An 18164-nucleotide genomic window follows, 5' to 3' on the forward strand; every position below is an offset into this window, starting at 1 on the left:
GTGTGTGTGTGTGTAAGGCAGACTTAGGGTCTCTTGAAAGACCAATTAGTACACTTTCATATTCCATATTGTGTGTTGATTACCTTTGCCTTTCTATTTGACTAATAGACTAATAAGTTTGCTGTTTATTGGAAGAAGTCTGATTAAAGTCTCTTTCATTCTGGGTAACGGTAGTGAAGGTAAATGATTGGTCATTTTGGCGAGTGACTCAAACTTTTAAACTAATGGTGCGACCTGTGGAGTAGTGGGGTTAGATAACTGTGCACTCCTCCCATCCTGGTCATAACATTATCGACCTGTGCAGACTTGTGAAAGCTGAATTATATTGCTACTATTCAAAGCAATCCAAAAGTAATGGTATAACTCCAGTTTCAGGCCAGGGTCAAAATGTCGAGTGTAAAAGTAGTTGGGGAGTGGTGGGGTGGGGGAACAGGGTATCATGTTGCATTGATACTATTTTGTTTATGACTCCCACACAGAGTACAACGAAGCCTCAATTAAACAAGATCAGGGTGGTATGAGTTTATGCAAAGATTAAACCTTTAGAGAATGACACTGCTCCAACATGCTGTCAATACATTCGCAGCAACCATTCAGGAGGGGACCTCTGGATGCAAATATGAAAACAGACAATATGTGGATTTGCATTGGATCAACATAAACAAGGTACTACAGCTATTAGAGGTTTGTATCAACTACCTAAACTGTCCATCTGAGTCACTTTCGTTACGACAAACTCTTCAATGTTATTTTAACTGGCAATGTCAGTATGTGTTGCCCATCCCTAACTGCCCTTACTGGGTGGTGGGTCTCTCCTTGAGCTGTTGCAGTCCTTGTAGTGAAGTTGCCCCCACAATGGTGTTAAGTAGGTAGGTAGCGAGTTCCAAGATAGTGACCCAGCAATGATGGAACAGCAATGCTTATTCAAGTCAAGATGATGTGTGACTTGAAGGAGAACTTGGTGGGGGGGAAGTGGGGAGGGGGGGGCGGCGTGGGAGAGGGAGGGCATGGTGGTAATGGTGTTCTGACTGTGCATTATTGAAGATGTTTGATCATGAAGTGTCAAGGGTATATTTTGACGCTGACAGTTTGCCATACCAAAGGCTTTCCTCCGAGGAGCCCTCAGTAAGTAACACTTCGCCAGAAAGTGCAATTCTAAAACACAGTTTAAAGGAATACACCACCATATTGCAGCAAATATATTTTGTTGGTAAACAACATAAGTAACAGGCCAGTAAGGCGACTGATACAGTATAATTCAGAAACTCAATTAAACAAATAGAAGCCCGATTGCCTTGAATTCTTCAAACCCTGTTTAATAGATAAAAGAAATGTAAAATAAACACCTAGAAACACCTAGCAGAATTAGCCTTCAAAAATGTTGCATTTTATAAGAGCAATTAGAATTAAACAATGAGCTTACATCTTTCAAAGTAATGATGTTTGGATGCTGTCCATAGCGCATTAGTATCTCAATCTCCTCTGAAGGGTCTCGTTTGCTCTTATCAATTATCTGTAAATTTAAAACAATTTAATTATCAAAGACAAGCTGATGGATATTTCAGTTAATCATAAAACCAATCCCCAACGACTGAAGTTTCTGTTCACTTGTGCATGCTTACTGACCTCATGTGTTTGTTCTGGATAACTCCAGAACACAAAGCCACAAAACAACTTGTACATTTAATGTATTTATATCAAAAAAATTACAGAGCACTTCACAACAGCATACTGAGCTACAGGAGGAGAAAATCTGAGGAATGACCAGAAGCTTACTCGAAGAGGTGGGTAATAAGGAGGATCTCAAAAGGAGCAGAGAGAGGAGAGGATCCAGTTGTGATCCATGACGGGACCAACATATGATGAGTAGACAAGAGGTCCTCTTCCTACCAGGAACTAAATTAAAGAGGAGGAACTCAAGGATTATAAATCTCTGGATTATTACCAGAGTCACCAAACTGGTTTAGGGATGAACAGATTAGGGAGGTGAACACATGGCTGAAGTAATAATGTGGGAAAGAGACGTTCCACTTCATGGGACACTGGCACCAGTACTAGGACAGGAAGAAACTGTAACATTGAGTCAAGCAACACCTGGACTGGGTTTGGACCAGGGCCTTATGATAAAAGTAAACTGGACAGTCATAAGGACTGTTACAATTCTCTCTCTCAAGACTGAAGTTCTTTTTACAAAATGGAAGGACCTGGCATGATCTGGTCAGGATGCTAAGCTGGGTTTTTTTTTTAAAAAAGGTCATAAGTTCACCTTGGAACTATAAACAAGCAGGCCTCCTCCAAAAAAATCACCTGACGTATACAGTAGTTGAGTTGTTGTTTGTTTGTGTTGAGCTGCAAAGAACTTTAACTAATGAAGCTGGGAGACAAAAGGGCAATCACTTGGCAGAGGGAAAACTTAAATTGTGAACCTGCTTGTTTGGAAAACAGTCTTGTTCTCCCTTGACTGGCTCCTTCTCTCCACCTTGCCTAAAATTGTGTGTGGCTATCAACTTGTAACCAGAGAACCCTCATCTGAGTGTGTCTGCATTTGGACCTGCGAAGCTAAACCAGTTGGTGAGAATTTCCAGGCGTCCACTGGGACCAGCGGCCCGTCTACACACAGGAGAACTCCAGATCGACAGCGTCAAGACTCTGTGGACTTTATCCTTTATTTTACAATGCCCATCCTCCGAGGCCCATTGCTGCAGAGAGACTCTGTTTGTCCTTTGTTTGTCTGTGTGTCCGTGCACACTGGGGGAATTCTTCAGGAAGAGATAAATTGTTACACTTCCCGGTCAACAAGCTGATCTGAAGTGAAGTAAGATAGCACAATCAGCCCAAACTGATGCTGAGGCTAAGGCAGCTCCAGAATGTTATTGTGTTAGAAATGGAATTCTAATGAGGAAGTGGAGACCTTCTCTCAGACCTGCATTTGAGGTGTGGATGATTGTTCATCAGATAATGGTACTGCCCAAATAGCGCAGAGAGATATTACGGTTAGCACATGAAATTCCTATGGCAGGACACGTAGGGAGATGGAAAACTCAAGCACGGATAAACCAACAGTTTTATTGGCCAGGTCTTCATAAGGATATGGTGCAGTTTTGTAAAATGCGCCATACATGCCAGATTGTGGGAAAACCACAATATGCAATCGAACCGGCACCCTTAATTCCCGTACCAGTTTTTGAGGAGCCATTCAGTAGGGTGTTAGTGGATTGTGTGGGACCGTTACCAAAAACAAAAGCAGGACAGCAGTACATCCTTACTATTATGGGTATGACAACTCGATTTCCAGAGGCCATCCCTTTAAGGACCATTATGGCTGAAGTAGTGGTAGAGAAGTTAACCCAAAGTTTTACTCAATATGGATTACCTGTAGAGATCCATTCGGAACAAGGTTCCAATCTTATGTCTTAAATCTTTCTGGACATAATGAGTAGTTTGGATATAAAACAGTTCAAGTCCAAAGCATACCATTCATAGACACAGGGAGCTTTAGAGAGGTACCATCAAACTCTCAAAAGGTGTCATGAAAGTATAATAATTCTCAATATTATTGTGATTTATTATAAAAGTAGGTTAATAGTGGGGTTTGGATAGTATATCTGTGTATGGGAGATTTAATTGAATTGGAGACAGCTGGTCTGGAGGCTTTGACTTATCAAAAGGAAGCTAGGTTCGAAATGCTAAATACGTAAATATGGCTGAAGTTGTAGAAGGTGAAGTGAGGAGAATTTGCAATTTTTTTAGATAAATCAGAGTAGTTTGAATTTCAAAGAGATGGTAGGATGTTAAACCTATCCAGAGAAGCTAGGCCAAGCAGTGCGTTTCTTTTTCCCAAAGGTTACTGATTGTCTTAGCACCATGAAAAGATTTATATTAAGAGAAAAGTAGAGTTCCAAAGACATGTGGGAACAACGGAATTTGCATTAAAAGGGAGAAACATGTATAAAAGGGAAGAGGCCATGTGTCAAAAAGGAAGGCATTGTAAGATCTACCAGAAATGTGAAATGTCTCCAATATTAGTGCATTAAGCTGCTGTCAACAGAAACCCAAGCTGGGAAAAGCCACTTTGAATTCTACTGTCCAGGGCATTGTGGTGATTTGCCTGGGTCTGTTCAAAATCTATTTGTTTTTTACTGTTGCCTTAAATGGGGTGTAACTGAAGCCAGATTAACTAGGGGTTTTAGGAGATATTATAGTTGTAATTTGTATACCTATGTATGTGCTCGAAGCCTTTTCTTTTGTTAATAAATGTTTAATTTAGTTTTGTAAAAATATCTGAAGTCGCAGTGGACTTATTACTTCTGAATTCAGGGCATGCATCTTGAAATAAAATACAAATTGCAAAACCGTTGTGACCACATGATCAAGTTTCCCTCGTGGATTTGATCCGCCCAGCATACATCATCTGCTGTCTCATAACCAAGGTCATAAGTTCACCTTGGAACTGTAAACAAGCAGGCCTCTTCCAAGAAATCACCTGACCTATACGGTACTTGAGAAGGAATTGTTTGTGGTGAACTACAAAGCACTTTAGTTAATGAAGCTGGGAAACAAAAAGATAATCACATGGGAGAGAGGGGGAAAACTTAAGGAAGAGGTAGATAGTTATGCTTCCCGATTACAATTGTGTGTTAACCAATACTTGCAACTAGCTAACTTATTTTAAAACAAAACTTTTAATTATTGAGTTTTTGAAAGAAGCCTGGTCAATCTCTTTTCTAGGTACTAGAGGTATAGGTACACAATTGGCCATCCTGGTGAGAAAATTAAGCATTTAAATTAACGGTGCGGAGTAGTGGGGCTTGATTATTCACATACTCCTCCCATCCCAGGCGAAACAGGACTTTAAACTAATAAGTTGGGGGGATGCGAGGAGGCAAGGAGCTCAGATTGAAAGGTAACAAAAATAGTGTGAAAACAAATAAAACAGAAGAGGACAAAGTAACAGTCAGAAATTGTGCATTCGGCATGACAGGTTAAGGGAAAACTAAAAGGTGTGAGTTAACTAAACCAGGAGAGAGAAATAGGGAACGTGAGTAAAACAATAGAGAACGAGGACAGGTAAAGAAGCGTGACCCAAATCAGCATTCTTTTATCCAAATGCAAGGAATATAAGGAATCATGTAGAAAGTAGATATACTGAGACATGGCTGCAAGACAGTCAGGACTGAGGCCTAAATATACCAGGTTTATGAAGTCTACAGGAAAGCTAGAGAAAATGGCAGAGGGGAGAAGCCTTAATGATTAATTACACAAGCATGTAGCAAAGGCAAAGTGATTTTAATGGGGGGTATTTACTTTCATATAGGTTGGGATAAGCAGACTAGCACTTGTCTGAAAGGTGGTGAATTTCTTGAGTATGTTTAGGATAGTTTTCTACAGCTTTATTTCCTAGAACCAACAAAGGGGCATGCCACATTCGATCTAGTAATGAGCCAAGATTTAGTTAACAACCTAATAGTGTGTGAATGTTTATCTAATAGCAATTATAATACAATCGGGTTCAGCGTAATGTTTGAAAGGGAAACAGCTAAGATTCTAGTAGAAGCAACATAAAACTGAAAGAAAATGAATATAAAAATGCAATAAAACACATACTGACAAATGGGAAAGATATGAAGAGCAGCAAAGGTTGACAATACAGATAGTAAGAGCAAAAGAAAAGCAAGTATGAGAAGAAACTTGCAAGGGATATCAAAATCAACCCCAAATCTTTTACAATTATATTGGAAAAAAGAGGATGGTCAGAAACAAAACAAAAACAGAAACAGAAATACCTGGAAAAACTCAGAGGTCTGGCAGCATCGGTGGAGAAGAGCACAGTTGACATTTCGAGTCCTCATGACCCTTCAACAGAACTAAGTAAAAAAAGGAAAGGGGTGAAATACTCCAAATAAAAGGTGTGGCTATGGGTACCCACATGGTCCCCAGCTATGCCTCTCTCTTTATGGGGTATGTGGAACATTCCTTGTTCCAGTCCTACTCCGGCCCCCTCCCACAACTCTTTCTCCGGTACATCGATGATTACTTCGGTGCTGCTTCATGCTCTCGTCGGGACCTGGAAAAACTTATTAATTTTGCTTCCAATTTCCACCCCTCCATCATTTTCACATGGTCCATCTCTGACACTTCCCTTCCTTGACCTCTCTGTCTCAATTTCTGGTGATAGACCGTCCACCAATATCCATTACAAGCCTACCAACTCCCACAGCTATCTCGACTACAGCTCCTCACACCCCGCTTCCTGTAAGGACTCCATCCCATTCTCTCAGTTCCTTCGCCTCCGTCGCATCTGTTCTGATGATGCCACTTTCAAAAACAGTTCCTCTGACATGTCCTCCTTCTTCCTTAACCGAGGTTTTCCACCCACGGTGGTTGACAGGGCCCTCAACCGTGTCCGGCCCATCTCCCGCGCATCCATCCTCACACCTTCTCCTCCCTCCCAGAAACATGATAGGGTCCCCCTTGTCCTCATTTATCACCCCACCAGCCTCCGCATTCAAAGGATCATCCTCTGCCATTTCCAACTCCAGCATGATGCCACCACTAAACACCCTTGTGTTCACCCCTCCTGGCGGCATTCCGTAGGGATCGTTCCCTCCGTGACACCCTGGTCCACTCCTCCATCACCCCCTACTCAACCCCCTCCCACGGCACCTTCCCATGCAACCACAGAAGATGCAACACCTGCCCCTTCACTTCCTCTCTCCTCACCGTCCAAGGGCCCAAACATTCTTTTCAAGTGAAGCAGCAATTCACTTGCACTTCCCTCAACTTAGTCTACTGCATTCGTTGCTCCCAATGCAGTTTCCTCTACATTGGAGAGACCAAACGCAGACTGGGTGACCGCTTTGCAGAATACCTTCGGTCTGTCCGCAAGCATTACCCAGACCTCCCTGTCGCTTTCCATTTCAACACTCCACCGTGCTCTCATGCCCACATGTCCGTCCTTGGCTTGCTGCATCGTTCCAGTGAAGCTCAACACAAACTGGAAGACAGCACCTCATCTTCCGACTAGGCACTTTACAGCCTTCCGGACTGAATATTGAGTTCAACAATTTTAGATCATGAACTCTCTCCTCCATCCCCACCCCCTTTCCATTTTTCCCCCTACTTTTTTGTTTTTTCCAATAATTTATATAGATTTTTCTTTTCCCACCTATTTCCATTATTTTTAAATGCATTTCTATCCATTGTTTTATCTCTACCTTTTAGACTTTTTAGTATTCCTTCACCCCAACCCACCCCCACTAGGGCTATCTGTACCTTGTTTGTCCTGCTTTCTACCCTTAATTAGCACATTCCTTTAGATAATATCACCACCTTCAACACCTCTTTGTCCATTTGTCTGTGACATCTTTTGGTTATCTCCACCTATCACTGGCCCTTTACCTAGCTCTTCTTGTCCCAACACCCCCCCCGCCCCTTAAACCAGCTTATATTTCACCCCTTTCCTATTTTTACTTAGTTCTGTTGAAGGGTCATGAGGACTCGAAACGTCAACTGTGCTCTTCTCCACCGATGCTGCCAGACATGCTGAGTTTTTCCAAGTATTTCTGTTTTTGTTTTTGTTTTGGATTTCCAGCATCCGCAGTTCTTTGCTTTTATGGTCAGAAACAATGTGGATTCCTTGAAAGCAAATAACAGTGATATTATCAATGAAAATAAGTAAATGGCAAATATGCAGAATAATTACTTTGCATCGATGTTTACAGTAGAGGAAGAGGATAGCATGCCAGCATCCCAAAGAAGCTACTGAATGAGGGACAAGGTCTCAGAAAAATTAATGAAAACGAAATAACAATCATGAAGAAAATAATGGCACTAAAAGCTAACAAATCCCCAAGAGCAGATGATTTTCATCCTCAGGTTTCAAAAGAAGTATGAGAACCTTGTGGCTGTCCCAATTATAACCTTCCAAAGTTCCCGTAATTTAGAAACCATTCCTTTCGATTAAAATATTGCACATCACTATTTAAGAAAGGAGAGAGGGGGAAAACCAGAAAATTATAGACCAGTTAGCCTAACTATTGTCAGGAAATTATTAGAGTCTATAATTATAAATAAAGAGATTGAACACCTTGAAAATTTTCAGCTGATTAGAGGGCCAGCATGGATTTATAAAGGATCGGTCACGTCTAGTGAACCTGACTGAGTTTACTGAAGTGGTGATTAAAGTAGTGCACAAGGGAATGTCTATGGATGTTATTTATATGGACTTTCTGAAGGCATGTGAAGGCAAAATCTCTCATAAAAGATAGCTGAAGTTGAAGCTCATGAAATTGAGGGCAAGTTATTGACCTAGTTAGGAAAATGGCAGCGTGGCAAAACAAACATGGGATAATTGGCAGGATGTGAATCTGTGTTGACCATATTTATTAACAACTTAAGTGATGGGATAGAAGCCACATATCCAAGTTTGCCATTGTCAAAGATGTGTGTGGTTGCAAGCAGTGTAGATGGAAACAGAATGACTGGGCAAAATTGAAATCCATTTGCCACAAGGTAGGCAAATAGGAGGTCATCCACTTCAGGATTGTACGGAGTATTTGCTATACAGTGAAAAGCTAGAAACATTGGAGGTCTAAAGAGACTTGCAGGTCCAGACACAAAGATTAAAATAAAAACAGAATTACCTGGAAAAACTCAGCAGGTCTGGCAGCATCGGCGGAGAAGAAATCAGTTAACGTTTCGAGCCTTCATGGCCCTTCGGCAGAACTGAAGCATAGTTAGAAGAAGGGAGAAATATAAACTGGTTTAAGGTGGGTGGGGGGGGGGGGGGGGGGAAGAGAGACATTGAGGGTGTGGTGATTGTGGAGATGAGCAGATAATCAAAAGATGTCACAGACAAAAGGGTCAAAGAGGTGTTGGTCTTTGTCTAAGAAAAGTGCTAATTAAGAATGGAAGACAGGATATTCAAAGTACAGCTCTAGTGGGGGTGGGGTGGAAAGACTAACAAGGTTTTAGTTTTAGATTTAAAAATAATAGAAATAGGTGGGGAAAGAAGAATCTATATAAATTATTGAAAAAAAAGCCGGGGGGTGGGTGGGCGGGGGGGGGGGGGGGGGGGGGAACGGGGTGGGGATGGGGGGAGGGGGAGTTTAAGATCTAAAGTTGTTGAATTCAATATTCAGCCCAGAAGGCTGTAAAGTGCCTAGTCGGAAGATGAGGTGCTGTTCCTCCAGTTTGCGTTGGGCTTCACTGGAACAATGCAGCAAGCCAAGGACAGACATGTGGGCAAGAGAACAGGGTGGAGTGTTAAAATGGCAAGCGACAGGGAGGTTTGGGTAATGCTTGCGGACAGATCGCAGGTGTTCTGCAAAACGGTCGCCCAGTTTGCGTTTGGTCTCTCCAATGTAGAGGAGACCGCATTGGGAGCAACGAATGCAGTAGACTAAGTTAGGGGAAATGCAAGTGAAATGCTGCTTCACTTGAAAGGAGTGTTTGGGCCCTTGGACAGTGAGGAGAGAGGAAGTGAAGGGGCAGGTGTTGCATCTTCTGCGTGGGCATGGGGAGGTGCCATAAGTGGGGGTTGAGGAGTAGGGGGTGATGGAGGAGTGGACCAGGGTGTCCCAGAGGGAACGATCCCTACGGAATGCCGTCAGGGGGGGTGAAGGGAAGATGTGTTTGGTGGTGGCATCATGCTGGAGTTGGCGGAAATGGCGGAGGATGATCCTTTGAATGCGGAGGCTGGTGGGGTGATAAGTGAGGACAAGGGGGACGCTATCATGTTTCTGGGAAGGAGGAGAAGGCGTGAGGGAGGATGCGCGGGATATGGGCCGGACACGGTTGAGGGCCCTGTCAACGACCGTGGATGGAAAACCTCGGTTAAGGAAGAAGGAGGACATGTCAGAGGAGCTGTTTTTGAAGGTAGCGTCATCAGAACAGATGCGACGGAGACGAAGGAACTGAGAGAATGGGATGGAGTCTTTACAAGAAGCGGGGTGTGAGGAGCTGTAGTCGAGGTAGCTGTGGGAGTCAGTAGGCTTGTAATGGATATTGGTGGACAGTCTATCATCAGAAATTGAGACAGAGAGGTCAAGGAAGGGAAGAGAAGTGTCAGAGATGGACCATGTGAAGATGATGGAGGGGTGGAGATTGGAAGCAAAATTAATAAATTTTTCCAGGTCCCGACGAGAGCATGAAGCAGCACCGAAGTAATCATCGATGTACCAGAGAAAGAGTTGTGGGAGGGGGCCGGAGTAGGACTGGAACAAGGAATGTTCCACATTAGCTTTTTGTTTTTATCTAAAGATTAAAATGTCAGGAACAGGCACAATAAATAATCAACACGGCTAATGAAATGCTGGTCTTTGCCCTTAAGGCAAAGTCAGTTACCTTCTTAAAAGATTAAGAACACAAGAGGGCAGAAGTTGTACTACAGCTACACAAAGCCGTCATCAGACCACATGTGGAGTACACACATAGGTTTGACTATTCAAACACACTTTTGCCTGGTCTCCCACATTTTACCTTCCGTAAACTCGAGGTCATCCAAAACTCTGCTGCCCATGTCTTAATTTGTACCAAGTCCAATACCCCTGTACGCACTGACCTAAATTGGCTCTCAATCAAGCAACTATCCTCGTTTTTAAATCCATCCATGGCTTCGCTCCTCTCTCTGTAATCTCCTCCAGCTCCACAACCTCAAGATATCAGTGCTCCTTTAATTCTGGCCTCTTATGAAACCTCAATTTTACTCGTTGCACCACTGGTGTAGTTGACTAGGCCATAAGCTCTAGAATTCCCTCCCTACACCTCTCTTCACCTCTTTCCTCTTTTAGAGATGCTCCTTAAAACCTCTTTGATCAAGCTTTTCGTCACCTGAACTGATATCTCCTTATGTGGCTCGGTGTCATATTTGGTTTTATAATGCTCGTGTGAAGCACAGAGAGGTTTTATAAGATTAAAGGCACTATATAAGTTGTTGTACTGTGGGCAGTTTTGGGGACATCTTAGGAAGGACATCTTGTACTTGGAGGGAGTGCAACATAGGTTTACCAGAATGATACCTGGATTCCAATGGTTAAATTACAAGGAGAGATTGCACAAACTAGTGTAGTGTTCCCTGAAATTTTGAATGCTATGAGGTTATTTGATCAAAGTTTCCACGATATTAAGGTGAACAGGTATGGTAGATAGAGATAAACTATTTCTGTTGTTTGGGGAGTGTAGAATTAAGGGGAAAAGTTAAAAAATTAGAGCATGACCATGAGTGAAATTAAGAAACACTTCTGCATCCATGGGGTGCTGAAGGTTTGGAACACTTTCCACAAACAGCAATTGATGCTACATCGATTGTTAATGCTAAATCTGAGATTGATTTTTGTTAAACAAAGGCATTAAGAATTTTTTTTTTTACTCATTTAAGGCATGTAGACATCACTGGCTAGGCTGGCATTTATTCCCCATCCCTAATTACCCTCGAGAAGGTGATGGTGAGCTGCCTTCTTGAACCGCTGCAGTCCATGTGGTGTAGGTACAGCCACAGTGCTGTTAGGGAGGGAGTTCCAGGATTTTGGCTCAGCGACAATGAAGGAATGGCAATACATTTCTAAGTCAGGATGGTGCGTGGCTTGCAGGGGAACTTTCAGGTTCTGGTGCTCCCATGTATCTGCTGCCCTTGTCCTTCTAGATGGTCGTGGGTTTGGAAGGTGCTGTCTAAGGAGCCTTGGTGAGTTTCTGCAGTGCATCTTGTAGATAGTACACACTGCTGCTACTGTGCGTCGGTGGTGGAGAGAGTATATGTTTGTGGATGGGGTGCCAATCCAGTGGGCTGCTTTGTCCTGGATGGTGTCAAGCTTCGAGTGTTGTTGGAGGTGCACTCATCCAGGCAAGGGGAGAGTATTCCATCACACTCCTGACTTGTGCCTTGTAGATTGTGGACAGGCTTTGGGGAGTAAGGTGGTGATTCATTCACCGCCGGATTCCTATGCCCAATGCCATTGAATGTCAAGGCGACATGGTTAGATTCTCTCTCATTGCAGATGGTCATTGCCTGGCACTTGTGTGGCACAAATGTTATTTGTCATTTATCAGCTTTCCATACTGCCTGTAGATGAATACAGCTGGCAAACCTACATTTGGATGCGGCAGAAGCCTTCAGAACAAACTTCCGCAATCGCCCCTGTTTGCGCCTATATTTTAAGCACTGACTACAAGAGGTAACCGTAATGCAAATCACCCTGCATTTAGTGATGATTAAGATTTATAGCTGGATGCATGAAGGCACAGAATAAAAATCAAGTGATCTGAAAGTTCTCTCAGCAGGACACACTCACAAGATTCACAACTGTGCATTAGCGTACTCCTTATAAATTAACAGGTAGAAACATCTTCTGCAAGGCAGAAATTGGACTAAAAGATTCTGATGAATCCATTTGCATAAGGCATAATTTCCTCGCTCAAAAAGTTTAGACTTTGCACCTCAGGAACACTGCTGCAAACATCAGCTGCAACATTCAAGAGTGATTATTCGATATTATTTCAAAAGTCACTACTCTTCAAAAGTACTTCACTGAATGTCAAGCATTTTGGGATGTTGAGGTCATGAAAGGTGTTATATAAATGTGAGTCTTCCTTCCTTCTTTAGTCACTCTAAATGGTTGTGCTTTCTAATTTTTGTGTGACAGGAAATCACAAGAGATCTACCTCCAGGAAACATGAGGAACACGATGCATGGTCAATGAGAGATTGCAGGCCAATTTAAAATTGAGTTGTATTTTGCAGCAAAACATAATTTTTAAACTGAATTGAGTACAATTTATGCACAAGCTGGTGTTACATTCTCATCTCTGAATCCATGACAAACTCTACATGCCTGGCGTGAAAAGGAAATCAAAAATATGTAAGGCTAGAACAAAACAATAATTTCTTATGGCATCTCTAAGGTAGCCTGCTAACTGTATTATCTCAAACATTGAATAAATCTGCCTGTTAGACCTCACACAGCAATGCTAAAAGATAAGCAGAGGTACTGAATTTTTTTTTGATTGTTTACCATGATTGTGTTGCAGCCCAAATGCAACTATGTGCAAATTTATTCAAACAATATATTACATGACTGGCCTGAGATAGAAATATTGCACATCTTACGCTAAAAGCTCAGACCTTGCAGGTATAATATCTGCAGTATGTTTAGCTATTACTTTACAAACTTTGAATATATAAGTAGCTATGTTTTATCTCCCCTCTCCAAAACTTCAAGTTCTCAATTATTTGCATTCTAGCACACTTTTCTTTTGATTCAATTTCTACAATGGATTTGCAGAATACAAGTACGTAATTTATTTCCTTTCTAATCTTCCCCCACAAAAATAATATTTGTTATTTACACACAAATTAATATTTTCCCCCAACTGTTAACTTGAACAACTTTCTGAAGCTGTTTTTGGTGCAGCACCTACTAGGCAAGTTTTCCCCATCACTCAGATTCCAGTAACCACTGCCTCATCAGATGCTTACTTGTCATGAGTTGGCTGATAGGCTGAAGCCACATAATCTGGGCTCAGCATTAAAGTGCCTCAAACATGCCCCTCTATCACCCCGACACAAAATATAAAAATCTTTTTAGCTCTGATTTTGTATTTTATGGTACAGTAGAAATGAAAGCTACTTACGTTATTGCTCCCACTTACGTTATTGGTCCTTTGATCACACCCCTCACTAAGTTGTAAATTTTATGCCTTTGTATTGCAGTTCCAAATAAGCAGGCTGAAAACTATAAATCCATGACAATGATGCATTTTTCTTTTCCACGCAGAGCTTATCCATGGCTGATGGAATTTTAAGCACTCAAGATCGAGGTCACATTTCCAACTCGTGCCCCAAACTCCAAACAGAAGCTCCATCCACTTCGTCCTCACACTTCCATTTCAGGTTTAATTATCAAACCCATTTACCAATAATTAAGCTCATTGTAAAATTATGTTCAGTTATCTATGGAAAGTATGTATAAAACTGAACTTTGCTTCATATTCCCAGCTGAAAGATTTTCTACTGGCACCACAATAGCTATTTTTTTTTCCAATTTAATATTAATCAGCTTACTATAGAACAGCAAGTAAATCAAAGGGAAGTGTTAAGTGACTTCGAAATAAAGACAAAAAGTGAAGGTGGCATTTGAAATTCCCATAGGGAAAAGTGCATTGAGACAGTTTAAGTACATAAATTATTTGTAAGTATGATTAAATTGAGCCAGTAATGGTTCAGTATATAAAAAACATTAGAATGAGGACTTTATAGAAAGTTATTACAAACTCAAGTTTATATCACTTGCAATATTACTGCTGGATTGGACCTGATGCACATCAAGTTTGTGTACAGAATTTGATGTCAATAACTCAGTTACTGACAAGTTATTGACAGTGTCAAAAACTCATGTGCTGCATGCTGGGAGGGGAGGGTGTGGTGAAAGTGGAATGTGACTCTTAAAGACTGAAAGAACAATCAAAATTTATTTGAAAACACCACGGCTGGGCGAAGCATAGCAGCAAATGTCAGGAACGGGCATCAACCAGAGGCAGCACAAAGTGTGGACCAGCAAAAGAGCTTGCAGAGTCACAAAAATCGAAAGGAAAACTGAGGAAGACCAAGAAGGAACATGGTAGTGAAGGAACTGGTTGGGCCATGTGAGGTATATAAACACAAATCCAATTTTAAATCGAAGAGCAGATATAGAAAAAAGTGTTTTCTTTTTAGCATTACAAAGGTGTAAATAAAGTAAATGCAAATCTGCCAGCACATGGGTCAGGTCGATTTAGTCACTGTTCCAGGGTAAACCAGTCGACACATTGATAAGGAAATGGCAGAACTTTACAGCATCTGCCCTCTGATTTGTGGAGATGTTACTTTTAATATGTTTCCAGTGTAAGTGGAGGAAGTGACATGAATCTCACATGTCTGCCATTATGCAAGAAGAGTCCCATGTCCATCTGTAACATACTAAAAGGCTTCCATTAATATAATCATCCATGACCGCTGGACATTCTAATGAGCTTTACAGCTAATTAAGCATTTTGAAGTGTAGTTACTATTATGAGGCAAGAAACAGGGCTGCCAATTTGTGCAGAGCAAGATCCCAAAGGTGACAATATAACAAACAAACACTGTTTTCAGGTGCCAGTTGAGAGCTAAATGCTGGCAAGACATCTGGGAGAACATCCCCACTCTTCTTTGAAGAATGAATGAGATATTTCACATCCAGCTGAGAGGGTAGACGGTGCCTCAACTTTAACATCTCAACTCAGAGACAGCACCTTTAACAGCGCAATACAGTAGTGCATTGGAGTGTCAACTTAGGTTTTGTGCTTTTGTTCTTGGGGTGAAACTTCAATCCACAACCTTCTTGCCTCAAGATAAGAGTATTGCCACTGAGTCCTGGTTGACACTTATTTCTCTCTACAGCTGTGTAGCAACAGTGGGCACATATTACAAATTTATTATTCCACATACCAACACCAGAAAGGTATCGAATGGAATCAAAGGGCACGTGCACTCTGGAAATATAGTACTAAATATAACTGGAATTGTAACTATCGCTCAATTCTGCCAGAAAACCATTGTGGATGCTTTATGGTATAACAGTTTCAATAATGGAAATATGAAAGCTTCCACTCTTCATTACATATTTTATACCACTTGGTCTTGAAATCAGAACAGCAATCAGAAATCTGTTCTGCCACTATTTCACATCTCACAGTGAGCCAATCGGAAACATCAATCAAGGCATCATCTTGAGTAACGGTGATGCGCAAAATACAAGGCAAGTCATTTAGCGATTCTGAACTTATTAAAGACTAAAAAACTGGAAGCAGCACTGGTAAAGTGGCATGCAAGTACAAGGGAAGGGATGCATGGAATCCCAGTGTCTAATTCAACAGAATCGCATTACATACAACTCTAGTTTGATGATGTTTTTCAACAAGTACTCATGGATCTGAAAGATGCACAGTGTTGAACCACTGCGGTGGATAAAATCATGTGATGTAACCAACAAAGCAAGTTAGCTATTTTTGCTCATTTTAAAATGGTGAAATATTTGCTGAAGCTATTAACAATGTTGTCTTTCAAGTACAGCATGCTGAAAGGAATTAAATTTTCTTTCAAACAGTTCCAATAATTCCTTCAAGAGGAACAGCGCAGCATCAAGATAATGGTGCCATAACCATGTATTCAGCTCCTGTAATAGTGGGATGTCACATCACATTGGTGATAAAACATGAGGAACCAAACCAGCTCTAAGCCATTGATCAGGAAATGCTTTGTGCTAAGGGCAAATTTGTAGACAAATTCATTAGAGGCTTCAAAAATTTGTTAGTTCTTTGAGGATGTAATAAGCACACTGGATGAAAGAGAAACAGTAGGTGTAGTGCAATTGAGTTTCCAAAAAGCATTTGATAAAGTGTCATATAAAAGGTAATTGCACAACATAAGAGCTCATGGTATTGGGGAGCACTGTGTTAGCACGGATACACATTGGCTAACAGAAAACCAGAGCTGGGATAAATATCGTAGATGCCAGTGTATAAGTCAACCTTTGTAGCCTCAGAAAATCCCTCCAAAAACAGAGGTCAACTTATACACTGAGCATAAATGTGAACAGTGTGTGTGGGTGGTCGCCATTTTGAAATGTCATCAGCATCTGACGCAGAGTGGGCCAAAAGGTGCCAACATTGGCTCCCAGTCAAGCAACATGACCTACATTGGTTCCCAGTCAAGCAGAGTCTTGATATTAAAATTCTCGTCCTTATTTTCAAATCTATCCATGGCCTCCTTCCGTCCTCAGCTCCGTAATCCCTTCCACCCCACATGACTCCAAGATATCTATGCTTCTTGAATTCTGGCCTCCTGTGCATCTGCGATTTTAATTGCTCCACCATTGGTGGCTGTGCCTTCAGTTGCCTAGGCTTCAAACTCTGGAATACTCCCCCTACAGGTCTCTGCCTCTCTACCTCACTTTGTTCCTTTAAGACATTCCCAAAAAAACTTCAGTCTTGGGTAAAATAGAAAGAGCTAAAGCAGCCTTGTCGTCTGAATTGACAGAAAATATGGAAAAGGCAATTTATTTTTTCAGCTTACTAAAGTGCTTTCTTTACTTAAAACTACTATGAATAGTGAGAAAAATAGCTTAGTTGTTTCTTCAGATCAACAAACAATCAGGTAGAGATAAAACATCTCTGCATTTGGAGAGGGGTTGGCTCTCATGACCTGGAGGGTAAAATTCGGAGAGACACAGCTTCCATGTAAATTCAGTGAATATTTGGTGGGGGGGGGTGCTGGAAACGACATCTGGGAACCAGGGAAGAGTGTGATGTGGTGAAAAGAGAATGGGAGGGCGAATGACTGTTCAGTTAATTTTTGGGGAGGTAGTGACATTTATTCTACCTACAGATCTTTTTAAATTTAAAAAATGTGAAATAATAAACAGGTTCACCATTTTTAAAGTAAACTGTCTCTCACAATATATACAACAGTAAATTGGGGAGAGGTAGTACAGGTATTTGGAAGAATGCAAGGTTTAAAATGTCCCATGAGTAAACCTCACAACAACCTTTGCATTAGTATTTGGAGATCTGGGCTAGGAATCCAAACATTTTCACAAACTCAAAGATAAAATCAAAATACTGCGGATGTTGAAAATCTGTCTCTTATGGGATATCTGTAACATTCCTCGTTCCAGTCCTACTCAGGTCCCCTCTCAACTCTTTTTCTGGTACATCAATGACTGTTTCAGTGCTGCTTCATGTTCTCATCTGGACCATGAAAAAATTATCAATTTTGCTTCCAATTTCAACACCTCTATCACCTTCATATGGCCCGTCTCCGACATTTCCCTTCCCTTCCTTGACCACTCTATCTCCATTTCTGGTGTCCATCAATATTCATTACAAGCCCACCGAGTCCCACAGCTACATCAACTACAGCTCCTCACACCCTCCTTCCTGTAAGGAATCCATTCTCTCAGTTCCTTTGCCTCCACTGCATCTGTTCCGATGATGCCACTTTTCAAAACAGCGCATCTGACATGCCCTCCTCATTCATTAACCGAGGTTTCCCACCCATGGTGGTTGACAGGGCCCTCAGCCATGTCCAACTCATCTCACGCGCCTCTGCCCTCACACTTTCCCCTCCCTCCCAGAACCATAATAGGGTCTCCC

General features: G+C 41.6%; 1 protein-coding gene across 4 annotated transcripts in view; it reads right to left on the reverse strand.

The window, feature by feature from the left end:
• Window positions 1-18164, reverse strand: part of LOC144683844 (ribosomal protein S6 kinase alpha-6) — a 158957-nt gene that overhangs the window by 18457 nt on the left and 122336 nt on the right. For all 4 annotated transcript variants that reach the window (XM_078547339.1, XM_078547338.1, XM_078547341.1 and 1 more), the window contains one exon: window positions 1424-1513. In XM_078547339.1, the coding sequence (XP_078403465.1) occupies window positions 1424-1513 (90 nt within the window). The remainder of the gene's footprint in view (window positions 1-1423; window positions 1514-18164) is intronic.

Source organism: Cetorhinus maximus, chromosome 8 (assembly GCF_964194155.1).
Source record: "Cetorhinus maximus chromosome 8, sCetMax3.hap1.1, whole genome shotgun sequence".
Taxonomy (NCBI): Eukaryota; Metazoa; Chordata; class Chondrichthyes; order Lamniformes; family Cetorhinidae; genus Cetorhinus; species Cetorhinus maximus.